Below are 27384 nucleotides of genomic sequence, written 5' to 3' on the forward strand. Positions count from 1 at the left end.
CCAATCCAAATCCACCCTCTCTTAGTGTAACGCCATTGCCCCTTGTCCTGACACTACAGGCCTTGGTAAAAAGTTTCTCTCTGTCTTTCTTACATGCCCCCTGTATATATTCAGAGACTGCCACAAGGTGTTCCTGGAGCCTTTTCTTTTCCAGGCTGAAAAAGTTCCACCTGAATATGAGGAAGAACTTTGCTGCGTGAGTAACCATGCACTGGAATAGATTGCCTAAAGAGGTTGTGGAGTCTCCCTCACTGGAGATATTCAAGAACTACCTGGACACAATCCTGTGCCATGTGCTCTAGGATGACCTTGCTTGAGCAGGGAGGTTGGACCAGATGACCCACTGTGGTGCCTTCTAACCTGACCCATTCTGATTCTGTGAAAACCCCAACTCTCTCATCCTGTCTTCTGACAGGATGTTGGCATCCGTCCTTACAGACCGGCTCAACACGTCCTGCCTGTCTCATGCTGGATGCAGTGCTCCAGCTGGGGTCCCGCTAGAGCGGAGTCGAGTGGGGCAATCTCTACCCCGGACCTGCCGGCCACACTGCTTTCTGTGCAGCCCAGGGCACGGCTGCGGAGAACCGCCGCGTTTGGAGAGCGAGGGAGCAGCCCCGGGCGGCTGTCGCCGGCCGCGGGGCGCGTCGCGCAGATCAGGGGACTCCCGGTGCCCCCGCGGGCCCGCCGCGCTCCGCGGTCAGCGAGGGCTGTCCCGCCCGGCCACCCGTCGGCGGCGCCGCTGCCCTGGTGACGGGCCGCACCAGGCGCGGCGGGAGGCGGAGGGGCCCGGCCGGGCGGGGCTCTCCGGCTCCCCGCGGGAGGGTCCTCCGCCCCGGGCCCTGTGAACCTCGGCCCCCGCGGGCAGGGCGCAGCCGGAGAGGAGAAGCCGGTCCCGGTGGTCCGTTCCCAGCCGCAGGATGGAAAGCGCCGGGGCCCGTTGTTCCTCTGGAGGAAGCTGCGATTCTGACGTTGTCTGTGAAAAGCGCTTGTTTAAAGCCAAACTGCCCGAGCCCCTTGTTCAGGTGGCGTGCAGTCACAATCACTGTGCTTTCCCTGTGAATGGCAATGAGTTATGCATCTGGAACACAGCCACTGCTCAGGTAAAGCCACAATATATCCCTGCATAGTCTTCTACTTTAAACTGAGGCTTGTAAGGGAGATATAAATAAAATATTTGAGGGTAATGTAGAAGGGTCAGGCTTCACTTTAATGCTGGAAAGATATTAGCACTTGTTGTGAGCTTTGTTATTGTGATAAGAGTAATATAAGCTGTGTGGTGGGTTGACGTGGCTGACAGCTAAACCATCACACGGTGTCCTGATCACTCCTTCCCAGCAGGGTGGGGAGAGCATGGGATGGGCAAAAACGAGGAAAAAGTCAAAGGTTGAGTTAAAGATAGTTTAATGAGTGAAGGGAAGACAAAAAGATGCCATAAGAAGGCAGTCATTTACCACCCCCTATAAGCACAACAACCCCAGTACAGGCTTCAAGCAAAAGCCAGCTTAGAAGACGATCCCCCAGGCCCTCAACACTTTCTTCATGCAGTACCCCAGTTTTGTTGCTGAGCACATGATAGGGTAGGGAATATGCCTTTGCTGGTTCAGAAGAGTTGTCCTGACTGTGTCCCCTTACAGCTTCTTGTGCATCTTCAACCTATTATTGAGATGGGGAAACTGAGAAAATGTGGTGAGAAAGAGAAGGCCTTCATGCTGTGCAAGCAGTGTTTGGCAACAACCAAAACACTGCTGTATTATCATCGCTGTTTTTGTCACAAAATCCAAACCACTGTGCTGCTATGCAAAAAGTTATTTCCATCCCAGACAAGCCCAGTATAGCTACATTGTAGTTAAGTGATTTTGAAACAATAAATAAAAACGAGTTAGTGTTTTGTTGATTGCATGTACATTATCCATTTGTAGTTTTGTATTGTTCATAACCTTTGTTTGAAGTGATTAATTTAACTCTTCTTTATCTACATTTGTCAGTCATTATTTTTGTCAGGGCATCATTACTCGATTTCTGCGCTGTCATTCGGAAGTAACATCAATCCACCTCTTGTCTGCTCTGCCTCTCATGAACGTGTGATTGTGTGGAATCTTGATGAATGTATACAGAAGGTGCAAGAAGGTAGTGTGTTATTTATGTAATGTATATCCTTAGGAGTGGCTGAAGAATCATAGTTGGAAGGAACCCACAAGGATCACTGAGTCCAAGTCTTAAGTGAAAGGCCTGTCTAGGGATCAAACCCACAACTTTGGGGTTATGAACACCACGCCCTAACCAGCTGAGCTAATCTCAGGGTCTCTGTATAACATATATATGAAAAGAAGTGATACAAAGGGAATCATTCACCACCAATCACTCAGACCAATACCCAGGCAGACTGAGCAGTGGCCACCTCAGAAGACCATCCCCAACATCTGCTTTTCTCCCACTGTTTCTTATGTAACAAGATTGTTATTTCTGAGAAGCACACCTCAAACCACTCAGATTCAGCATCCCTAACAGCGATATCGGTGCTTTATTTCTCTGTTGCCCTTCTTCCTCGGCGATACCGTGCTGGGCCGGGGGCCGGGGGCTGCAGGCGGGCGGCGGCAGCGGCGGCCCCTCCGGGGCAGCCCCGGGAGCTGACCAAGGTGCTGGGCGGGAACAAGCGCCTGCCATCAACGTCGGGTGAAACGCAGGGAAGCACTGCAAAGGCAGTGACGTTCTGCCGCTGTGGAACAAAATGGACAGAAAAAAAATAATCATAGCAGCACTGCATAATTAAACATGCAATGCCAAAATAACTAAATGCTACCTTTTCTGGAATATCTGTGGAACTAGTGTTTTGCATCCCGCTGTTTCTGGTCCTGCCTCTCCTGTCTGTGGAACACTGTTACGTGTGTGTGAGCAATGCAAGTATCTGATTTGTGAGGAAAGTTTGCGAATGAAAGAGAGTTATGGTGACATAACACACAGAAAGCAGGAGTTTTAGTATCCTGACCACCATATAGATTTGGAGCCTCAACCAATGAAGTTAGATTCTAGGGAGCAGTTCTAACCCCTCTTCAAGCTTAAATAGATTGGAAAGTAGAGAAACAGTGAAAGAGGAAGAAAAAAGTATCAAGAAATATTTTTCAAAGCCCTGTCTTGCTGTGCTTCAGTCAGGATTTCTTACGTCCAAAATTAATGTGGCTCTGCTGGGTTCCATGGGCACATCACCCTACTCCAAAAATCCTGTCTGTGGCAATCTTCAATGGAAGCATAACTTGATGGGAATTTTTAATATCTCAAAGAGTACCAGATCATGTCTAGACAACAAGGCAGATGGAGGAATTCTGATGGTGCATAGTTCTGTGCTTTTCAATAGCCTGGTGTAATTAAACAGTGTGTTCTTCTGTACATCTTTCTGACAGAAACTGGGGCAGCTTCTATGGTTAGATAACTACTATGCAATGTTTCTAAAAATCTCACTGCACCAGAGTTTTATATTTCATTGCGTATCATTAACAATACAATTGCTGCAGGGTTTACACCTCATGGAATTGTTATAAGAACTCTTTTGGGAATGGTGCTTCATGTAAGATTTAGCCCAGATGATCAACAAGTGGCAGTATGTGCTGGAAATCGGATCTACATGTTAAGTGCAAAGGTGAGATACCATTCTCTGTAGCCATGGTGCTGGTATTTCATTAACTGATTCACTTTCAAATAAAATCGTGATACAGAAATGTTAGTATAATTAAGCAAAAGTGTTCATTTTCTCTCATAAAATAAGTGTGAACAGATGCTTGATAATGCAACGCATACCAAATAGAAAACTAGATTAAAAAAGCTGAAGTGAAACAATATCTCAATAACTTAGAAGAAGAAAACATTCTTAGGTCATCTGAAAAATTATTCCTATATCATTCATTCTGAAGAACCAAATGTAATGTGTAGTGGCTTTGTCAGCAGGATGATATACAGGGCTGCAGTTTCCATGAGAAAAATCTTATTGAGTTATACTTTGAAAACAAATCTGACAATGTTTAGCAGCAGTTATTATTAAAATATTTACTTAATAGTCAATTTTAGTTTGAAATCTAATGTGTTTTTGTTTTTGACTGACTAATCACAGAATGAAGCTATACTAGCTAAATTGGATGGCCACCTGGCTCCAGTGACTGCTGCTGAGTTTTGCACATGGGAGAAAAGCATGCTCATATCAGTATCAGAAGACAGAACCTTTAAGGCAAGGAAATTGCATAGATAAACTTAAAAAAGAATAATTTAGTGAATATGTGAAGTAATTTTTTTCCCCTTGAAATATTTTTTGAGGATGAAGCAAAAAACATCTTTGACTTTATAGAGAGAAGGACATGTTCTTAGAGATGCTCGGGAAATTACTGTAAAAATTAATTTCTCTTTTTTAAAGGAACAATGCAGATTTTGTATATTCAAAACTTTCCACATCAATTGTTAACTTTGGTGATTATTATCATCTAGCACGTAGAAATAAAGTAAAATATTTTGATTAGTTTCACTGTAGCTGAAGTGTTTTAGGTATGCGGAACTGAATGAAAACATTTCACTGTGAGTCTGTTGACATTGATTTGAATTTTCCCTTTTGGGAATATTGGCTTGGGTTATTGTATGCAATGGTTGGGTTATTGCATATTGGTAGGATTTTTGACAGACAACATTTTATATGATGACACCATGGATTGCTGCTGCTGTGCATGATGACAGTAAGGGGAAACAAGAAGCCTGAGTGAACCCAGATTTATTTTCTAGGAGATATTGGGATAGGTACCTTGATTGCATACACTTTAATCTACTACTGATTGTCCTCAATATGACTCTAAATGTAGCCCAAAATTTTTTCTACAAGCTAAAATAAATATCAAAGGTTGTGGGACCCTTCCCTCTCTCCCCTCCCTTCTCCCCTTCCTTTCCTCTTTTTTTTCTTTTCTTGTTCATTAATGTATGTCTTTTCATTAATTTAGCTAAAATCACTAAGATATCAAACTAAGCAAAGATGATAACAAATAATTCTAATTACTTCATGTAATCATATTATGTGAGTTTCACCTTTTACACCATGGATGCTTATCAATTAAACAAAGCTCTTTGTATTTGGAAGCAAGTGCTGAAAAAAATCTTTATCTAAGGACATCACTTTCAATGGCTGCATTTCTCTGTTTTCACCACGTGATGGCCGTTAAAGGTTGTGTTTCCTTAGAGACCTAAGTAGATCCCTATCTACGTCTTTTTTTTATTCAAAGGTGTGGGACTATTCTACCGGCCAATTAATATATCAGTCGGGAATAATAACAGGTAAGTTTTCTATTTTTATATGTATTTTTTCATAGCAAAACCCTCTTCTCTCTAAAGAGTGGTCTATCATTATTGTAGAAGTTTTTAGTTGATTTAGTGAAAATAATTCTAGAAGACTAGGGAGCAGTAAATATATTATCCTTTAAAGCCAATAGTAACTGTATGTTCCTTTAAAATGAACTTCCTGGTGGATAGTTTTAGTGTACTTTCATAAACAACTCCTTTTGTACAGGATGTGTATGTAACGTGCCACTTACTGAGACACACAAATGGAGCTCTCTTGTTTTGTAGGCAGAATTCCACTATCTGAGTACTGTGTGCTTGCTTTCCTTCAAGTTTTGTGCACGACATAAAAAGAAATACTACACCATTTGTAGGTTTATTAACAGTGTCTGCAGTTGATGGTATATATTGACTTTAAAGATGAAAGCTTGTTTTGTGGGAAGACGAGCAAAAGGAGAGAAGAGGAGGAGGGCAAGCATTGTCTCCGGTGTAGCAGGGACCCCTCCTTCAAAGCACTTTTCCTACAGGAACCGTACAGGTTTCAACAGGACCTACTCAAAACTTCCCTTTGGTTGTTCCTGCTTGTGGTGCTGTTAGTGGTGACTGGAGCACACTTTGGGGGTGTGAGTTGCATGGAGCTGGTTGTTAAGCTTTGTGCATAACGTTTTGCTGAAGGACCTCATATAAACTAAAAGCTAAAAACACACATTAGGAAAGGAGTGGGAGAAGTAATGAATCCCCCCATTTGCCTGTGGCAATTGTTTAGCTTGAAAACCTACCATAAGCACAATGTCAGTGTTTGCAGGTGCAAGACCGTGAAAACAACTGCATGGTTGAAACAAGGGAAAGCTACTGACCACAGGGGTTCTGAAAACCATGCCACAGCAGCTTGGGTAAAAGGCAGTCCACAAACCAGCAAGTGAAAAGCCCTTAGCAGCACAAAGACTAAGGCACACAAATCATTGTGCAACTGTAAGAAGTGCAGTAAGGTTTTTTCCCCCTATTTTTATGAATAGGAGGTATTCAATTTTGAATCATGTGTTTTAATTGAATGTATTTCAATCAAATACTTTTTTTTTAAGCAGCGTTTCCTTTGCTGAGTCTGCTAATTGATGAAGAAAACAAACAACTTATCACTGGATGTGCTGAGGGACAGGTAAGAATTGCCCATTAAGCTTAGTCTCTATGTCAAAACAGTCAACTGTTATTAATGTTTCTGTCTATAAAAAAGCTTCACAAACTGCATACAAGTTTTGAAGTGTTGCAGCAGTTATTTTAGCAATCATAATTCAATTCTTTGACCGTAAACCATATATAGTATATAAGACTTCTATTACAAAACAAACTTTTTCCTGAAAACCAGGAAAGTTTTTAAGAGCACAATCAGTGATTATGTAAGAAGAGTATGCTGAGAGGCTATAAACATACCTGTTTTAAAAGAAAAAATGTGAAAAATAGGACTATGATTTCAGCATGTTGGAATTCTAATACAAATGTAATAAGTGTGAATATGCATTTCACCTCTTTAATGTTAGTTATATATTTTTATGAGATTTTTCAGCTGTTTTCCTTCATGATTACTGTTCAGTGAATTCTTAAGAAAATTAAAGATTTAACTACACCTTTGTCTTAAAAGAGAAAGGTATAAATGAAATTCACCTACATGACCCAGTGAGCAATGACGTACATGTTACCTGTGATTTTTAATTGTGGGAAATAGTCTATGAGGAGTTTTTTTCAAACACATAAACATGTGGGAATTTGATGTGCAGTTCAAAGAAGTTCATTAGTTACATCAAAAGTGTTAAATACTGGATCTTTAGTTTGTATTAATGTAAGCTTTATATTTAGTGTCAAAGGGTTATTGCAATTGCTTTTTCTTTTTCTTGCAGCTTTGGATCTTCAGTTTAATCAGTGATCATAATTATCGTTGTGTAACACATATCAACTTAAAGAAAGAGCAAGAGAAATTCTGTAATAAAGTGTGGAAATCTGGAAAAGAAATAGGTAGCACAGTGCTTCTAGAATGCTCTGTAGTTGTTAGTGGCTACTGAGTGTATGCTTTTTACACCCCATAAGATTTTAATGTAAGTGATAGAGTTATGAGTCTCAGATTATGGCATGGAATTCTTACTGAAGCTGATATGTAGTTGGGTATTGGCCTATCTGGAAAGAATTACGCATGTATGTCTGTAATAAAATCTTGGCCAATGCATTTGCTTATAAAATGTTACATGATGTGCACTAGTAAGTAATTTGTTTTTTACCGAACTCATTGCCCAAGACTTCAGTGAGAACAGAACCAATGCCTCAGAATTAATCCCTTGTCTAAATGGAACAACATTTCTCAGTTACCTTTGAAGTTTCTAGGACTCTCTTTATTTTTTTTACTTTTTTTTTTTAATTTATTTTTTCTTTATCCATACCAGTCCCTCCATGATATCATTTTTCTCTGGCTATGGTATTTCTAGTGGTATAACACAAAGTACTTCTGAGTCTTTAAAGGCTGCACTGGTAGCCTCAGCAGGGTGATTCCCTAATATCAAACTGATTTGATAGTTCTCTTGTTCTGCCTCATGAGCAGGTCACCATGAGCAGGTAACATCATTGGTACCAGGAGAGGTAACTGTCTTCCCACGGGCAGTGCCAGTGCAGACACCCATCCCCTCAGCACTGCTCTGGCTGTGTCTGCATTCCCTTATCCAGTTCTGATTCTTCCTCAGAATTCTGTAAGTCCTTTAGGGCTACCTGCCCTGGCCACTGTGAGCAGTGCAACTGTAGTAGCAACAGGTGTGCTGAGCACCTGATTGTCCTGTGATGGGCACATTTGCCGTGTGGTTGCCGCATGATGGGCGTGTGAATGGCGCGTGATCGTGGTGTGCCACCCACCTGCTCAGCCTGCCTGCCACAGAGTGCCCAGGGGTTGGGCGCACCAGGGAGAGGGTTACCTCTCGTGGTACCTGACTCCAAGGCAAAACAAGAGAACTATTGGAACATTTTACACCTCTTAGGCATGTGGTCCCTTGAGGATTCCCGGATCCTCCTTGGATCCCTGAGGATCAGACATTCAGACTACTTGCACACCAGCTGAAGTGGGTTGAGATCCTTCTAAAGGCAAGCAAGAAAGAGCTTTCTTAGGGAAAGGGACATCTGCTTTCCCTTGGTTGCTCTTTTTCTGAATCAATGACTGCTGTATTCTTACTTGCCTAGTGGTCCAGCTTCCATAATTCTAACTTCCTAACCAAAGGAGGAAGACTGCTACATTTCTTGTTATTGTTTAAAATATATGGATGTCACTGTCATGTTTGAAAGACAGTGATGTAATATCTGTGCCTAATGCTGAATTTAATGCTAGTAGTTCTTAGTGGTGAATGCACATTCATGATGGGTTGGAGACTCCTTGGGAAGATGAAACTGAAGTGGATTTTCACCTTATTTTTGGATTGCATTGTAATTTTAGTGTCAAGGGAATTTTCAGGCTAAGTGGATCCCCAGCATATTTAAGGATATATGGCTTTCCGTGTCACTTTTTTGAGATGAAAACACCTAAATTCTGCAAAATCCTTTTCAGTCCATAAGTAGGCTCTTTGGGTTTTATCTCTAGGTTTTTGAAATAAGACATTTGAAGAAAGCACATAAGAATCAGGAAAGCAATTTCAAGAGGGCTAGGAGGTATCCATCTTTTGAAATAGAAGTTTCTTGAGTGTGGTCTTAGTTCATGATGCTTCACTACTTCCAATTCTCTCTTAAGTCCTATCTGTTTCCCTTATTTTATTGTCTTTTGATATCTAGTATTGTTGATTGTCTTTCTTAGGTGAAGGGCAAAATGATTCCAAGGTTTGCAAAACAGACAACATGAGACCAGAAGGATCAGTGGAAACATCATTACCTGTTCTCTTAATTGAACATTGTGACTTTTCAGTATGTTTCCATAATGAAGAAAAGATGTAAGTCCTTTAAAATACCACCTAGTATTTGGCTTGAATTTATTCCTAGGAGTTCCTATTGGTTCTTGGATTGTTCTCACTGCAACTTACTATTTTTTAAAAAACACAGTAGGAAAATAGTATTTTTAGTGATCTGCAAGTTTTGATGGCCTACTCTTAGGAAGATAATATACACAAAGTTAAAACTGGTTGTTATTCTGAAAAATAATTTTATAAAAATGTCATTGGGAATATCCATTTTAACATCTATTGATACCAGTTGATCAGGGAAGATGAATTAAAAAGTAATTAAGAAACCAAATTTATTCTGAGTTTGCTTTCCTGAAGAAATAAATCTTATGCTGCCACTGCATGCCTGTCAGTTTGCATTCCAAATTTAATAACTTTGGAACTACATAAACCTACTCCAGTCAAACTTCTGTACAAGAGACAGAGATTTCAGAACATGATGTTTTTACTCCTTCCATGAATTAATTCTTACGTTACATTTCTTTCCTGAAGAGAAATTTATCCATATTATCAGGCACCCAGGGATCTGTTCAGGACACTGCCACAAGAAGTGTCTTATAGAACAGCTTGGGGTTTTTTGTTATTTGTAATTGTCATTTGGATAAATTTCTCAGCCATATCATGTTTTAGGAAACTCTTGTCCTGACCTTTGCCCTATGGTGAGTTTTACAGATGTAACTGATTAAACTCTGGTTGATACATAAACAACTTCTGGTAAACAAAGAAGAAAAATATCCAGAAGTCCTGGATAATTTTGGTTGTCTTTATGTCCAAATTAAGTAATTATTAACAATTATTTTCAGGATGCCTGCATTTTCAGAAATACTACCATTGAGAGGAAGGAAGTGGTGATTTTTAAGATGCACATCTCAGACATACTTTAATGTAATGATAACACTTTAAGGCCATATGATGAATTATTACATTCAGTCTTATTGCTTGTATAATATCATTCTCAAATTAACAAAATTTTGTCTGCATAAAACCCATAGGTTTTATTTGAACTACAGCACATCTTTAAAGATTACTAGTTTTCTGGTGATAAAGAATCCACCATGTCCCTAGTTAAGTTGTTCCAGGATCTGACTGATTCCATTTTACTTCTGAGTTACACTCTTTTTGTGTACCGTTATTAGCTTTAAGTACGTTTTTTAATCTTATAGTCCAGGGTCCACCACTATCAAGTTCCCTCCTTGGATAGCAAATTCTAGATCATGAACAAATTACCTCTGCACTTCTGGATGAAATAGTTTGTACATTGTATAAGGCATGTTTTGTGTAACATTTTTAACATTTTAACGTTTCTTTTTCAATCTCCTTTTGAAACATGGTTGCCTGAAATGAATCCACAGTAACAGGTTATTTGAAACAATTTTCTGAATTGAAATAATGTCACTTTCCAATACCCACCTGTTACTGCCTCACATTGTACATCTAAGAATTATTTGTTCTTTTAGCTCTCACATCACAGTTGAAAGTTTTGTTCTGCTTATAAACTGTCTATTCAGGTCTTCTTAAACTATTTGACTGTATGTGTTTGGAGGGGTTTTTTTGTTTGTTTGTTTTGTTTTTAATTAAAAAAGGTATTAAGCCGCTGTGGTGAGTATTTTCATACCAAGTTTCAGTTTTATACTTTTTCATTCCCTTACTTTAACTCTTGTGGTCTGATTTTACAAATAAAACTAATAAGTCTACTCACTCCTATCTGGAAAATTTATTGAGATGTTGATGTCAATTTTTTTATATTCTGACATCAAAACATTTTTAGTTCTTTGGAATGACAGCTGTTATTTTGTTGCAATCATCTTATGCTTGATAACATTTTTCTTCTGTGAGGGTGTTGACTGAAACTGTAACCAGTTGATTTACTCTCTGGTGATTCCAAAAGCTGGATTTCATTACCTAACTGCAGTACTGCTGCCACTAAGCACAGGCTGAGACAGACATTCCAGGGTTTTGGCTGGTTTTTTTTTCCTTTTAGTTTGTGCTGACTTTTTTCTTATACTTTAATTATGTACATACATACCTTGAATTTCACTGTCTTTTGAGTGTTCATGTGGAAGTGGTAAAAGTAAGACTATATGTGGATTTACCTCGTGGTTTGAATTTACTCTTTGTGTATACAGTGCTTTTACAACATCTCCCAGCTCTTACAAACCACATTTTTGAAGAAAATTTTTGAAGAAAAGTATTTCCTATGTTGTTTTAGACTTGCCATAAGCACTTACGTAAAATCAAGGGTTGTGTTCTGTTCAAAACTTCACCAGTTTTGTTTGAAAGTTTTTACTTTGAGCTACAGATTTAAAAAAATATGCTGTAAATGAAAAATCTTTATTTTGGTGGGGTTTATTATTGTTGTCCTGGGACTGGGTAACAAGTATTAAAAATACCATTTGCTGTGTGTTGTGTGGTAATAAAAAAAGCTTCTCTATGCTACTCAGAGATATTTTTCTCCTTTTTTAATAGGTATTCTGCCCTTAATACTAGCTATTTTTGGATAGGAACCTCTACTGGCTTGTTAATAATTAATTTGGCAAACTTTGAATTAGAAGCTTTTTTATCTTACAAAGGTATGTTCTGTGAGATATTTGGCTACACTATAATGTGATTGCTTTCATTATCTGACATAAATAGTACAAGAATTAGTTTGTGAAATAGCAGAATACAATTAAAACTGTTTCTTTAAAAATAGCTTTCTTCCAATTAATTTTTATATGGTTTCCTGGCCCTGATTGTCTCAGAAGACATGTTGGCACTAGATTTGCGTAGTGGCTGGCAATTAATTTTTATTCAATTTTGCAGTTCATGAGTGTTAAATACAAGGAATGTTATTCTACTCCTACTTAATAATGTGAGGGTAGGCTAGAAGGATATATTCTGAAGACAGTGGATTAGGTTCATGTCAAATTAGTATGAGTAATTTTTTTTTCTGTCTTGGAGATGTTAGGTTTTTCTTCTGATATGCAAATACAATTTTATAGCTCTGTGTTCTCTTTGGTAAAGATTACAGTGACCTCAGCATTCGGTTTGCCAGATCATGTGCACTGACAAAGAAGACAGTTAATGGAAAGGTGAGTATACAGCAAGCATTGATTTAATGAATGTTTACACTTCCAGTATTTCCAATAGCTAGTAATTATATTTTTTTTTAGAGATTAATGTGTGCATTTGTTTTACTTGGTGTGAATTACACAGTAATTTCTTTGGAGAGGACTGGTTCTACTGTCTGAGATCTACTAGTTTTAATAGCTGGATAGTTTTAAAGCTCTCACAGCTTGTATATAGTCTATAGGGATGAATAAGGAGAAGGTGAATTTTTATAGTGTTTGGTGTGTATCTTGAATGTTAAGAATGACCACTGGGGAAGGAGAGGCAATCTTTTAGGGGAAAAAAGATATAAGCATTGTTATACCTTGTTTCTCAAACAAATGTTAGGATGAACTACTTTTGAATCCTTCCAAGAAGTCTGTCAACACTATTTGAGTTGTGGAAAGTCATTAAAAGTGATTTAAGGAACTGGAAGGCATTCTGGTCTGTATACTCCATTTCTGATGTTGCAGGTTTCCTACAGAACTGAGTTTAATCTAGGCCCTTCTGTATACTTAAAAAACCAGTGTCTTGCTTTAGAGAAGGATTTTGTTTTAAATTCAGCTCTTAGAATGTTTTGTTCATGTTGCTGAAGCCAATCTTTCTTCCATGTGTACTTCTTGTCTCACAACTGTTACTGCAGAAATATGTCCAGTGTAGAAGCTGTTGGAATTCCCCTCTCTGTTATGTGTGCAGGACTGTTAAGACACTTATTTAAGCAACATAAGCATAGTTTTTGAAGGACAGTATTAACCACTCTTTACTGCTTAATGCTCTTCAGGACCAAATCCATGGATATTTTTGACTAATTTTCATAAATGACAGAAAGTGATTTTCCATTATAAATGCTTTGTTGTTGGAGCTTGTAAACAGAGTATTATTTTATGGTATAATTGCTGCAGGTTTTGTGCTTAATTACCTCGATGTTTGAAGATATGATTGCTGTGTTGGAAGTTAACCTTGCTACATTGGTGAGAACTCCGAACAACGTTTTTCTCCCATGTGGAAATAAGAACAGTCTATCAGTTATTGCCAGGTACAGAATAATTCAATGTTTTTTTTCTCTGTGTTGGATTGGGCATTTGTTTAGCTGGCAAATAAGGTGCATCACATGGTATTGTACAGTGCTATTTGTTGACATGGTTTTATTTTACTTCTTTTCCTGTCATGCTTTAGTTGTATAGAGTGTGAGAAATCACAGAATCACAGAATGGTTCAGTTTGGAAGGCACCTCTGCAGGTCACCTTGTCCAACTACCTTGTTCAAACAGATCTACTTGGAGTCCGTTGGCCAGCACCCCGAAAATCCAATTTCCAAGCTTCCCCACAATTTGTTCAGGAGTGAGAGAGGTTTTCAGACAGACACAACTCAGCATGGGGGAAGGGAATTATATTAAAATTACTAACACAATAAATATTATAATACATATATACATATATATATATATAATCTTAAGTATGAAAACTATAACTAAAGAAACTTAAACTAAAGAATAAATAGGTACATAGTATTAACACACCCTAGACCCTCCCACATCAGTTCAGGAGAAGTTTTCAGGGCGATAGTTAAAGTCTCTCTTTCTCAATTGGAGTTTTGGGGGTTGGGCTGCACCCCCACCAACTGCTTGGCCTCTGTCGAGCAGCTCCTCCTGGGTTTCCAGGGAACTTTCGTCTCACCAGGTCTTCACCACAGTCAAGGAATTAAAGTTTTTGAGACTTTTTTCCTATCCTGTGGGGTTCCTCCTGGGGGAGTAAGGTTCAAGGACTCCTCCACGCTGGATCTATTCTCCCCCCTCAGGTCGAAGCATTTTTCTAGGTTTTGCTCAGTCTTTTATATACCTTGAAATTCCCTTAGAGTTTCATCTCAGAAAAACCTGCTCGGTTGGCTCTATGCCATATTCTAGGCCTGCTCTGCTCTATTCTGTGCGTTGCTGTCACCACTTCTTCACAGGGCCTTACTCCGGGCCAGGGTTGGACGGCCCCGGGCCATCACCGCCGCACCGGCGTCACGGCTGCCGCTCCAGCCTGCCCCGGGCTACTCCGTGGCTGCCGCAGGGCCCAGCCAGCTCCTCACCACCTCTCCCTCTCGCGGTGGGGGAAGGCGGTGAGGCCGGTTGGGAAACTCCTGGGGAGCTTCTCTCTCCCTCCAGTGCCGTGCCTGCCCGCTGGGGCCCAGCTTCAGCCCCGGCTGGCCACTCGGGGCTGTGCCGCCACCTCCGCTGGCAGCTGGGGGGGGAAACAGCGAAAAACTCCCGCAGCCTTGGCTGGGCCAGGGCAGCGAGGGCCCAGGGGCTCCCCCAAACTCAGGGGGGACTCCCCTTGGCACTTACATGGCTGCCCGATTTTCCAGCTATGCCAACAGCTTCCCTTCCCAGTTGTTGGGATGTGTTAATTTCACAGGGGTGAAACACAGCTCTCCATTAGTCCTACATCAGAAACTTACTTGGGATTAACCATTTCCAGCCCCAGGGGGTGGGACCAGGTGAGTGAAACCACCACAACTTCCAAACAACTTTTGGATATCTCCAAGGAGGGAGACACCACAGGCTCTCTGGGAAGCCTGTGCCAGTGCTCAATAATCCTCACAGTACAAAATTATTTCCTGCTGTTCAGGCAGACTCTCCTGTGTTTCATTTTTTGTGCATTGCCTCTTGTCTTGTCAGTGAGCTCTGGACTCTGCTTTACAGCATATACTGCTGCATAGGGTTGTTCCTCCTCTGGTGCAGGACTTTGCATTTCACCTTGATGAACTTCACAAGGTTGCTGTCAGCCCATTTCTCCAGACAATAATTGTCTCTCTGGATGGCAGCACAAATTTCTGCTCTTAAAGACACTCCTCTCAGTTTTGTGTCATCAGAAAACATGGTGAGGGTACACTCTGCTCCTTCATCCAGATTATTAATGCAGATGTTGAATGGAATTGGTCCTAATATTGACCCCTGACGTACTCTGCTAGTTGTCTGGTTTTCAGTCCACCTCAGTGTGGACTCACCCAGCCCATACTTCATCAGCTTCGCTATGAGAATCTTATGGGGAACAGTGTGAAAAGCCTTACTGAAGTCAAAGTAGACAATATCCACTGCTCTCTCCTCATCTACTGAGCCACTCATTTTATCATAGAAGTTTATCAAGTTCACCCTTGGTGAATTCCTGCTGACTACCACCTTCTTGTCCTTTAAGTCCCTGTAAATGATTTATGAGAAAATACTGACATCTTAAAGACAACAAAAAACCTGCAATATACACGGAAGTGCAGATTTCAGTGCTTATAATAAAATCGGGTCAACATGAAATAGGATCTAACATGTGAATGCAATCATTTGTGAATCCAGTCAGGGCCAAGGCTTGTCTGTTCTGCTTGGTATCTGAGCTGATAACTAATCCACTATGCCACCTTGTTTGTTTTTATTAAAATGTTATTGCTGTTGTTGCACATATACATGCCCACATGCAGAAAAATAGCTAAAAGGGTGTTCTGACAGCTTTTCCTAGTCTGATACTTTTGTCCATTGCATTGATCAAGTTTTGTTCTTGGTTTTATAACTTAGGTGTTCTTTATTGACAAATTCTCCATTGCTTAATGGTTTAAAGAAAAACAGGAAAGAACCTTCTAGTAAAACATTTGGTAAGTATAACCCAATCTTGAAATTAATTAATAAAGTTATATTTTTAATAAAAGTAACTGACTTCCAACTGGCTTGTGCCTAATACAATCAATATATTTATTTCTGTTTTAAATATACATTACATTATATTTTTACTTTAGTAGGAATAATTTTATACTGCTAACATTATTTCATATCCTACATATGTATTCTAGTTGAAAATGATTTTAATAAGTATTTTTCTTCTTTCAAAAGCAATTCTCTGAGAATCTGCTGTGTATTTTAAGTATTAGAGTGTAGAATGTTTATATTTTCATAAGTCATTCTTTTTCAATATCATGCAGTGTGTCTTTCTGTATAATTTGTCATTTCTTTCTTAACTTTGGTTACCTGTTTTGGTAAATTTTGTTGTCCTGGATAGTCTTTCGTCAATATCTGCAAGTTTAGGAAGTTAATTTTTGTCTCAATGTCCTACTGTTTAAAAAAAGAGGTCTGACTTCCAATTGCTGTTGAAGCACTGATAGCTTTTCTTTAGTTAGCAACAATAAAGCAAAGTCCAAAAAATACTTACAAAATGTTTTCGTCATCAGCTTTTACTTAAGAAGGGTGTAAAAATGCTGGTAGCTGTAGACATGTAGAAATAATCTATTTTTGGACCTGTTAGAATGTCAAAGGTTATGTCTTTGGTGGTTTATGATATTCTGAGAATGCATCTACAGTGTTTTAGCTAGAATTCCAGGCTGCTTTGGACAACCAGCACTGACACCTGTGCTACCTTTGTTGACATCTCATGATCAGATAAATGCTGTAAGGAAATCCTTTGGTCTCTTCAAGCAAGTGGTCATTCCTTCTCAGGAAGGACCTTTTTCTGCCTCATTGCTACATAAAGAGAAAGGACAGTGAGAGTTGAAGGGAATTCCATCCTCAGCATAGCTAAATGTATCCATGAGATCACTTCCAATGCATCTGAAGTTTTTCTCTGGGAATATCAACAGGATTTTCCCCTTTACAACATTTATTTGTTTCGTTTGTTTCTGCTGATATGAAATACTCATGTTAAGTTTGGGACTGTAGGCTACCCTTCAGGCTTCTTAGTATGGCAGTGTGCATACAGACAAGTACCAATGACCTAAGACCCATAGAAGCACAAATACTTACATATACCCATCAGTCAGTTTGTTAATGATCTTTAGATGATTTTTATATTCCAAATATAAGGTGTGAATACATTATAGATAGTGCATGCAAAGTCTAAGCATAAAATAGGCAGCCAAAAAACACATTTCTGAATGAATGATGAAAAAAGTGATTCAGAACAATATCCTTGCTACTTCAAAGTTTAAAGAAGTTCTTAGTCGTTCATATTTTTGGAGAAGGGATGCTATACAATGCAACAGTTCATATTTCTTTCTCGGTAATCATTATTGTAGAGTGGTTGGTCAGAAATGTGTTTTGTAACATAAGGAGACATCCAATATTTATGGTGGGCTAGCCTATCTACCTTGACTGTAAAAATATGATGTTAACCCCCCCATTTTAATGTAAATTAAATTATTATAGGAGTGAAAAGCACAGTGAAAGATAAGCCATTGGTTTTCCATAATAAAATTAAATCATCAGGATATACAGCAGCACCACGGTAAGTAGATATATTACTATTTTGTCTGTTTTATTGATGTGTGATATTTTTTCACATAATAGAACCATGTAGTCTTATGACTGTGAAATTAATCATCTGTGAAAAACAGTTATGATGTTATCAAACAAAAGAATTGAAAAATATATCGCAAAACAGAATTTTCACAGCTTCTGGTTATTACTCAGCTTCCTTTTGAAATCCATATTAGGCATCCTGACTCTTTCATCTGATTACTCTTGTTTCTTCAGCTTGCAGGAAGAATTGTCTGAGAACTTTATTTGAATGGATTTTTTCCTTTGGAGTGCATTATTCAACAAACAACTCAGAGAAATTAAAGTGCAAACTCAGGCATTAGATCATTAGAAATCTATATTGTGATCAAAGAGTACATTCTCTTACCTACTGACATTAGCAGTAGACATAAATAGTTAGAAGGAAGTAGCATTGCTTTTGTTTTAAATAAGTTGTTTTTCTCATGCAATGTTTAATGTTTCATCTAGAAAAGTCTATTTTCTTTCTCATAGAAAGACCATGTTTTCTCCTAATACTAACCTGAATAAAAAAGAGGTATCAAAGTGGAAGAGCAGTTGTAAATGGTAAGTAATCTAGTAACTCCATTAGAGGAGGAACAAATTAAAATGAGGATAATTAGAATTCTATTGAAAATATTTGTCTCTGTTACTTTCATTTGAATTTTTTAGTTAGGTGTATCTCTGGAACTAAAAGGCTTTGTAAATTTGATATAAAATCACTGCAGCAAGTGATTGGGATTATCAGACTATGAATTAAATTTGAGTGTTTCATATAAAAGAAAATATACATATCTATTTTCTTAGATTTGTATTGATAGAAAGAGGAACAGATGCTAAATATGGTTGGAAGTGAAGTCCCAGAATGTTCTTAAGCTGCAGTTCCAGTCAGAAAAATAGCTGAATGTGGCACAGAGAGACATAGTGATTTCAGATCATGTGCCTTGTTCACCCCTAAAATCATGTTATCTTAAGCTAATACAAGGATTTAATGGATTTAAACAGAATATACATAATGGTGCAAATTGACCATTCCGAAGTGGAATCTTCATCACCGTGGACTCAAACAACAGATTGTTTTTTTAGAGCTGGCACTTTCATGTTAATTTTTGTGGAATGTTAAATGAGGATATTGCACCCATTTTTTCTCTTTACTATTATACAGTCTTTTTGTCTATGTAGTACAAACATAAAAGTAAAGAATGATTAATGCCATCATTGTTCTCATTTAAAAAGAGCTGTTAGAGCATTAAGAAAAACTACTTAATAGCTCAAGACTAAGTTTTTTTAATCCTTGCACACATAGGTAAACTTTTACATGAGCACTTCAGATAATTTCTTTTTTGGTTTACACTGTTTTATGATAGATTAAGTTACTAAGTACTGTAAGTTTTGTGTGTGTGTGTTGTTTTTTTCTTAGTTAAATTGCCTTTTTTTTTTTAGTTAGTATTACTTTTTGTCACAAGAAGGTAGAGTTTGCATTTTTTAAATACTTTTGTTAGATAGCTATGGAACTTAAGAAACTTGATTTTTTTACAAGTCTATGTTAATTCTTGATCTCATGAATTCATAACGGTGATCAGGGTAATTTAAGTATGACAATTTAAAATTCATTTGGCTCTTACCTTGAATTTAACATAAGTTTTCTAGGAAATATTTACATAATGGTGTTTATAATAGTTCCCAAAGAACATTTATTTCATAACTGAAATGAAAATGTACTTTCTTTTTTCCTTCTTTGAAGTAAAAATAAAGAATATCCATTGGACGGGGATCCTCCAATCAAATATGAGAAACAGATTTCTGTTACTTGTAAGCCAACTCCAATTTTTTGTGTTCAGTATTCTGGTAAGTACAGGCTTTTTAAAATGTGCCGTTCTGTCAGTGTGCAGAAAGAAAACCAAAATTTGTGTGGCATAGTTTATAAAGACTGTGGATTCACTAGATAAATTCCCAGAAAACTTTCTGGCAGTACCACATACTGTTTGATCATAATTTTTGTCTTGAAAAACCATTCAAGCTGTTAACATGAATGCAAAAGGATTCTATTTCTGATTTTATGTCTTTTCCGTTTGAATTTATTCTATGACTTTCCCACTACAACTTGAAAATGAGTAGTTCTTTCACTAAAGAATTTATTTTCTGAGACATTTACTGTCATTGGGGTGTATTGTAAGTTGAGTTTCAAAAGACTCAGAATACTCATATTTCTTATATAAATATTATTCAGTTTTTCTATGTTGAAATATAAAAAAGGAATTCTTCTGGGTAATCCAAAGAAGGGCATTTTTCTTTACTGCTTTGGATAAATGACTCTTGCAATGGGGTTAAGTCAGTTCCAATGTAAATATGATTAAGCAGAAACCACTCCTTATATTAGCACTGAAGCATTTTACCAAGTATATAATTATGTCAGTGTAGACCATGCAAGCCACAATATTTTCAAAGTATTTAAAAATATATATCTTCATAAAAGTACTATTTATATCTTTATATAAGTATTTTGATGACAAGTACAACTTTCATCCTCAAGGAAAAAAGCAACTAGGTGCAATCAGTAACTTTTCTAAAATGTATTCCAGCCATCTCTCTGCTCCCTATAGAATGGGAAGAAGTTGTTATCTAAGGCTCCTGAAAGAAATTGGTTGCAGAGAGCTTATTCTAGGAAAGTTTGTGCACTTAAAATGAAAAGTTCATTTTTAGCAAAGAAAATCATCCCTACAGTTTTGATAGTACATTTTAAGTCTAAATCTTCTTTTAATGTGAGGAAGAAACATCTTTCTCTGTTTTTGTCCTTGTCTCTTGCCCAGACATGCATGCACACACAGGCTTAAACCACCACAGTTTAGCAAAAATAGTAAAGATTTTTTTTTTTCTCGGAGTAAAAAAATTGTATTATTGTAACCTTGTAAGAAGAGGTTCTGTTACTGTTGTAGTCTGTATTGACCAGATGGTTCCTAGTTTTACAATATATTTTCAGCTACAAATTTGCAACTTTGAGTTCCACCTTGGAACAATCCCTGAAGTAGTCTTTGTAAATTATGAGTCATAATAATTAACATTTATTAGCATCTCCAAACATAGTAGAAGGGAAATTAAATGGAAAAATTTAAGTAAGACTTAAGATTTAAGAATTAAGACTTGTTGCTCTCTTGATATAAACTTTTATTCAGGATTTGAGATGATATTCCAATAAACAAGCCTCCAAGATTCTATGCAAAATTACTGTCTCTCATTCTCTATACGCAAGAATGTTTATATATTGTTAATTCTTTGTGTGTGTCTATGGCTTACTTTATATGCATACCTGATATACTTATCAATCAACCCTTATGCTGAAAATCCATACTGTCAAAACTTTAAGAAAAGTGGGAGAAATCTGCAGAAGAGCACTGCATTTTACCCCGAAGACTTCATATCTTCAAGTTTGTGAATAGTAATGTGTTTGTGAGGTGTTTACTGAAGACTAATTCTTTGTCAGTTGAGTATAATGGTGCATATAGTCACTGGTAACAGAAAAAAAAAGGATTCTGATATGCGTCTTCTTAGCAAATATGTCAACCTCAGTGTGTTTCTCACTTAAAATTCACTTTCCGTAGGTGACTCTCAGATTAGAAATATGAATCTCTTATCTGTTTATATTGCCATAATGTGGGGAAAAATGTATTGTGGAATATAGTATTCTGAACCTGCTATGTGGATGGTACTTGGACAGTGGATAGCAGTGCCTAATGTTGGTGAAATCAAGCATGACTTTTATTCCATCTCTCTTTGTAAAGATTCTCTGGAGATTTAAGAAGGGGGCACTCAGATTACACCTCCTTAAGAACACTGCTTATGGTGAACCTAGTAACATTAATTTGAATTCTGTTCTTCGTTTTCTTAATCTCTCTCTGTGCTGTCTTCTCTTGCTCCACCTTCCCTTGTTTTATCCCATTGGTTCATTTATTTGCTCTTTAATTTTTTCCAATGAAAACTTTTAAGTGAACAGGTAAATTTCACAAATCTCTGCCATTAATGTAGACCTTAGGGAGTCTATCCTGTCATTGTGTGCCTCTGCTGATTGCCAATATAAATAAACAATCTAACTTCACTTGGATAGTTTTTAGGATTACTTTATGGAAGAAGTTCATCATCTATAAGAAGTGATCCAGAATGACTATTATACATTTTTTTTATTCTAATATATAAAAAGTGATATAACTTCAACAGGAAGATATAAAAAAGGAGAGTAAGAAAATAGATTTAAATGACTGATAAAAATTTCTGCATTTAAATTTTGTAGCATACTTTTTGTGAAAAGTGAATTTCTGCCTTGTGATGAAAACCATTTAGGGAATGTGTTAAAACAAGAAATTAATTGCATACAAATTCCAACGAATTCTCCAACATGAATTTGTGCTGTTCATACAAAATACGTGTTAAACATATGAAATGAATATCTGGTTTGTGTTTTGTTGTCGTGACATGTGATTTTTTATGAATAAAAGAAACAGCATATTAGGTCCTTGTTGCTTTCAAATGTAAATCATTAGACACTTTTCTTCATAGGGGATGGAGAGATGCTGGCTTGTGGCCTGGCTGACAAAACTGTACTGATATTCAATTCCAATCTCACCGATACATATAATGTTTTTTCAGGTAAATTTATGAATTATATTATTAAAGATATAGTGTATGATTGAGTTTGATCTAGAATGGCGTAGTAACTAAAAGATTCCACTTACATCACCTAGAGAAGAACAAAGGAGAGAGAGTACTGATGATTCAAGGTTTAGAATTATTTCTCTGATTGCTTAATTTTGTTTAGAATTAAACTGACTACCAGATTTTCCCATTTCTCAGCTTTTTGGGAGGTAAGTAGTAATCTATCATTATATATATATATATATGTATATATATATGTATATATATATTTTGCAATGTCCATTGTGTATGAATAGTACAATAATTAAATAGAAACAAAAAAAGTGATGTATTGCGATGATTATGCATGCGTATATTGGAGTAGTATATTGTAATTAGCCAAGAAGTTGACTGTGATGACTTGGCAAAAGATGTGTTTGGTTTGCAACTCCAACCTTCTAAAGAAGAATTATTTAAAAAAAGAAGGGCTATTCCTATGGAGAAATCCGTACCTGCAGAAGTGTGTGCATGTGTGAACACACGCATTTTTAGACGAGTCTTAAAAACCAAATTTTTTCTAAATTTCTACAAGAACTGTCTGTTAAAGTTTTAATAACATTGAATGCTATGACTTTAAATTAGTCCTGCTGAATTAATTTTCTGTGAAAGTTCATAATGGAAGATGACTTTTTTACTTGTAGACCCTAACAAGTATTAAAAATAGACTATTTTAAGTTATTTTAGAAAATTATTTTTAATAAATAACTCTGAAAACTGATTTTTGGAAACTAGTTTTCTTTTTGAGTAATATTCATAGTATTTAGTGAAAGAAACTGTGGCATTAAGGAGGCAATGTCGCTGATATTCTCCTTCTTGTGTGAAGAAATTGATGAAAATATGATTTATGAGCAGAGTAATAAGGTCTTTTTCTTCAACAATAGCAAGTTCATAAACCTTGAAAAAAAATTTTTCTTCTAATTTGAGCAAATTCATAATGCAAGTTATATAATCTGCAATCAAGAGTAGTGTTTGGAGGTTTTATTGACATAATTTTGTTATGTAGGTAGTACTACATAATAAAAGCAACAAAACAGAAGGAGTAATTTTGTCCAAAGAGGCCCTCATATATCTGGAATATATTTAACAGATCAGGATTTTTAAAAAATGCAGTTAACCCAAACAGATCACAATTCTGTATTTCCTTCCCTTATTTGTTACATTCATCTTTAAAAATAATGATACAGTATTGCTACGGTTGCAAGATTATTCCTTGTGCAGTATGTCTTCTGTATCTGTTCTTTGCAGTTTGTCTTTGCATCGCAGATCCAGCTTCTGTCTATGTGAAATGCTACCAAGGCTGGTTTTACTTGAATGTGTATAGAGATTATGTGCTGCAGAAAGTGACATTTCAGTTCCATTAAAGACTCTTTCTTCTCGATATTTTTGTCACTGGAGATTGTTTTTATGCAGGCTTCATTGATTTTGGACTCGTAATAGCTCAGTTTTGCCTCTGTTGCATCTCCAGGAAAGATACTAATTTAATTGATTTCATTGATTTCATCACATGAACACCTCCATAGACTTGCTACATAATAAATAATATCTAAGGAATGATTCAATACTGGCAATAACAGAAAACATAGACTTTAATAAGAAAAAATATTCTGAGTAGACATATTTGAAAGCAGAAAAAGAAGATTAGAATGGAGAGATTTCTACATTGAAAAAAACCCCTTAATTCATGTTTCTCACTTTCTTGTAAATCATGAAGAATACAGTCGTTAGGTTTTGACACATTATTGACAGAAGGATTTGTCTTTCCATAAAATAAAATTAAATATGATGATTTTATAGGGTGCTTCCAACATTCAAAACTCTCTAAAATACTGCAGTACTCTGCAAATTCAGACCAACTTCTGATGAGAAGAGTAAAATAAGCTTCATCAAACTTCATGCTTCTACAGAGAATATTTTTCTGGTGCCAGTAGTTAAGATGCTGAGTTAGTTCTTGGTCTTGTTTTAAAAGAAAAAAAATTGGTGTATTCCTAAATTGTTCTTCTGACTGTGGCTTTGTTCTTTCGTTTTCTTAGGTTTTACACTACTGTCTGATTTATTCCATTGTTGCCTTTAATCTCTTATGTCTTTTTTTAAATGATGCAGAGTCTGAAAAGCAATGTAAACCACATTCTACTTCAGGCTCTTTAGGTAGCATAAGAATTAAACCTGTGGATCTAATTCTTTTCAAAAGCAACATAAAATAAGAAACTGCCAGATACTGTACTGTAGGGGAGTAGGAACCTCAAACCATCAGTTACCTGCTTATTTCATTCACACAGTGCAATTCATATTCCACTTCTGTGCAGTTAACACTATCATGAAATCACCTGTTTATTTTTGGTGCCCTTGGTTTAAAACTATCATAATATATGTGTTTTCATTAAAACCCATGATCATTACTCTCATTAAGAGCTGCAATTGATGGTAATGTAAAACTATATTTTTCAAGAAATGGCAATTATGTCAGTTCTGGTAAAAAAAATCAATTTCAAGGCAGCATTAGCATCTGAATATAGCTGCATATTAAAAATCATATTTTTATAATGCAGCACCAGAAAGGAGTGGTATAACAACAGAATTTTTTTCTATAAGCCTATTTTATTCAACTTTGTTCCCTGAAGTGCTCAGTTATGGTTTTAAGTAGTGTTGCATTCCTTTTCAGTGGTGGCTCTTCAGGTGTCTGTGTCCCGTAAGTTAAGTTAATGTTGACCAACTGTGAAGAGTTACAGTCAGCATGGCCTTTTTGAAGAACTCTTTTTACAAAACCAGCTGCTGTTCTCAATGTGCTTCAGGACTGGGGACCCCTGAATAATGCCAGTTTTGAAACCTACTTGGCTCTTGCAAACCAGCTGGCATCTCCTCCACTGTGCTTTGGGACCAGGGGGCCTGGAGTGCAGAGGTTATAAAGCTTTTTGTGTGGCTCTTCCAATTTTCCAAACCTCAGATTTTCCTAAAGTTTCTCATGTTCCTTGCCACTTTGGAAACCTGTTTTGTATATTTTGTTGTGGTGGTGTTTTTAAAAAACCAAAGCCTCTAAATAAATCTTTGTCTTGTGAATAAAACAAGTATAGTACTTATATATGTATTTATACACTACCTATACAGTTCTCTGGTGAAAATTCTACAGGTGTTTGGTAACTGGGAACTAAAATATCTCATTTATAAGCCTTTTTATAGACATATGTGATCATGGAAGATCTCAATCACTGAGATAAATTGAATAACCTTCCTACAATTTAAAGCAATCTATTTTTTTAATATAAAACTTCAGTTGATTAAAGAGAAAATGTACACAAGGGGGCAGCAGAAGAACTTTGAATGTTTTAAGGCTAGATGAAATTCATCAAACTTCATCTGACAAATTAGAATAATATGGGTCAAAATTTATTAATTTTAATTGAAATATGTTCTTTCTTGACCTTTTTGATCAGCATCAATATAATTTTAGATCAGATTAATCATTTTAGCTTTCGCATAATGTTTCTGGCTTTTGAGTTCTTTCTTTGTAAGTTTACAATCTTGTTTTTAACTATCTCACACCAAATATGAAGTCTCTTTCTAGTAGATGCAAAATGCAAAAATGCAAAAGTTAATAACAAAAATCTATTGACTGGACATTATAATGCTTTAAACTATAATTTTTAAACAAGCAGTTACATTTTTTAATCTAATGAGACAGTCCTGCAGAAGCCGTTGAAGTGGTGTGTTCATTACGTTTTTACAAAAACAGTTAGCTCAGTAATAAAAGGCTAGCGAACAAAATAAAGAATTTCAACTATTTGTAAGGTCTTAAGAGATTTCCAGGTCATGTTTAATATAAAATTTCATTATATTATAATACTCAGATTCTCTTTTGAGTAATACTGTATCTTTACTTAAACTTAATTTCAAGGATCTTTCTTGAAAATGCTCTTCCAATGACTTTGAGAAATTAAAGTCAGAATTATCATTGTCTGATTATTAATGAAAGACATTTTCCTGTGGTTTTTTGGTGGAAGAAAAATTCACAGTTACAGTTTTAATCCAACCATTTGAAGTCTATACTTAAAATGTATTATAATATTATAATACATAATTATATTAATACAGTTAACTCTGGACAAATGTGTGAACGCAAGAAATGAACTTTATGATATTTTCATGATTATTTTTTTTAGGTCATGATGGTGCAGTTAACTCTGTTGGCTGGAGTCATAACAAGAAGTGGTTAGTTTCTGCGTCAGAAGACAGAACTTTAAGGGTCTGGCCAGTCTGCAATAAGGAACCTGCCTTAATTATGGTAATTAAAAACTTCCACTGGTTTGGACACAGAGGACACTGTTTTAGACTTTCATCTACTTTCATTTTAAGAACTCTATAGAAGGAACATACAACCTAATTTTTAGAGCTACTGAGTGGTGACTCCAACTAATATCTGGGTGATCTCCGTTAACTTCAAATTAAGTTTTTCTCTTAGTAATTTACAAAAAAAAAAAATCAGCCTTGATAGAAAAAAACTAGTAGGTATGTCTGAAAGTTTTGTTGTCTGCTCTGTATATTCTGTTTTCACCGGCTCAGCTCTGCTTGACTTTGTAGTCTACTCCCCAGTTCAAATAGAAATTTAGATTATGAAGCTAGATTCTATTAGGTTCAATTGACTACAGATTCTATTAAATTTACTGCCAACTAATTTATGTAGAATGAAAACTATTTTTAGATTAATAGATGTCAAAAATAGGAAGGATCACTACAGTACATTAAACTCTTGGCCTTTGATCAGGATAACAGGGAGTCTCTGCCTTAACACCAGGAATCTCAGACAAAAAATATTTGTTGTGTTTGAATCCATTCTTAATAAATTCCTGTTCATTTCAGGGTAAAGAAAACTTCGATAAGACTGTACGCTTTGCGCAGTTTTATTTTTTAGATACATTTATATTGCTGTGTTGTGGAGCTGAATTTCATCTATTAAATTTCCATCTAGACACAACCAAGGATGACCTCAAACGGTGAGTACAATTTCTCTTTAACAGACAAATGAAAGTACTTGTACTGTTTGATCTGGAATTTTGTTGATGGTGATGTGGGCTGGGGGGCAAAAGT

At 36.6% G+C, this 27384-nt stretch overlaps 1 protein-coding gene and 1 long non-coding RNA gene across 4 annotated transcripts in view; one reads left to right on the forward strand and one right to left on the reverse strand.

Moving 5' to 3' along the window:
- Positions 1-782: 782 nt before the first annotated feature.
- The window catches only part of WDR27 (WD repeat domain 27), a 100415-nt gene continuing 73813 nt past the window's right edge, over positions 783-27384 (forward strand). The window contains exons 1-18 of one of the 3 annotated variants that reach the window (XM_032683846.1): positions 783-1100; positions 1986-2127; positions 3510-3634; positions 4103-4216; positions 5250-5301; positions 6387-6460; positions 7197-7311; positions 9119-9251; positions 11727-11830; positions 12264-12331; positions 13250-13383; positions 15895-15971; positions 17512-17590; positions 18115-18186; positions 19364-19467; positions 22171-22260; positions 26460-26581; positions 27157-27290. In XM_032683846.1, the coding sequence (XP_032539737.1) occupies positions 918-1100; positions 1986-2127; positions 3510-3634; positions 4103-4216; positions 5250-5301; positions 6387-6460; positions 7197-7311; positions 9119-9251; positions 11727-11830; positions 12264-12331; positions 13250-13383; positions 15895-15971; positions 17512-17590; positions 18115-18186; positions 19364-19467; positions 22171-22260; positions 26460-26581; positions 27157-27290 (1922 nt within the window). In that variant the 5' untranslated portion in view covers positions 783-917. The remainder of the gene's footprint in view (positions 1101-1985; positions 2128-3509; positions 3635-4102; positions 4217-5249; positions 5302-6386; positions 6461-7196; positions 7312-9118; positions 9252-11726; positions 11831-12263; positions 12332-13249; positions 13384-15894; positions 15972-17511; positions 17591-18114; positions 18187-19363; positions 19468-22170; positions 22261-26459; positions 26582-27156; positions 27291-27384) is intronic. The other 2 variants (XM_032683847.1, XM_032683848.1) reach the window with 2 other exon arrangements.
- On the reverse strand, positions 1385-14807 carry LOC116784855. The gene is made up of 3 exons (XR_004356271.1): positions 14677-14807; positions 2477-2716; positions 1385-1653 (listed from the first exon to the last, which is right to left on the reverse strand). It is a non-coding gene; the product is annotated as an uncharacterized LOC116784855 (long non-coding RNA).

This window comes from Chiroxiphia lanceolata, chromosome 3 (assembly GCF_009829145.1).
Source record: "Chiroxiphia lanceolata isolate bChiLan1 chromosome 3, bChiLan1.pri, whole genome shotgun sequence".
NCBI classification, from domain to species: domain Eukaryota; kingdom Metazoa; phylum Chordata; class Aves; order Passeriformes; family Pipridae; genus Chiroxiphia; species Chiroxiphia lanceolata.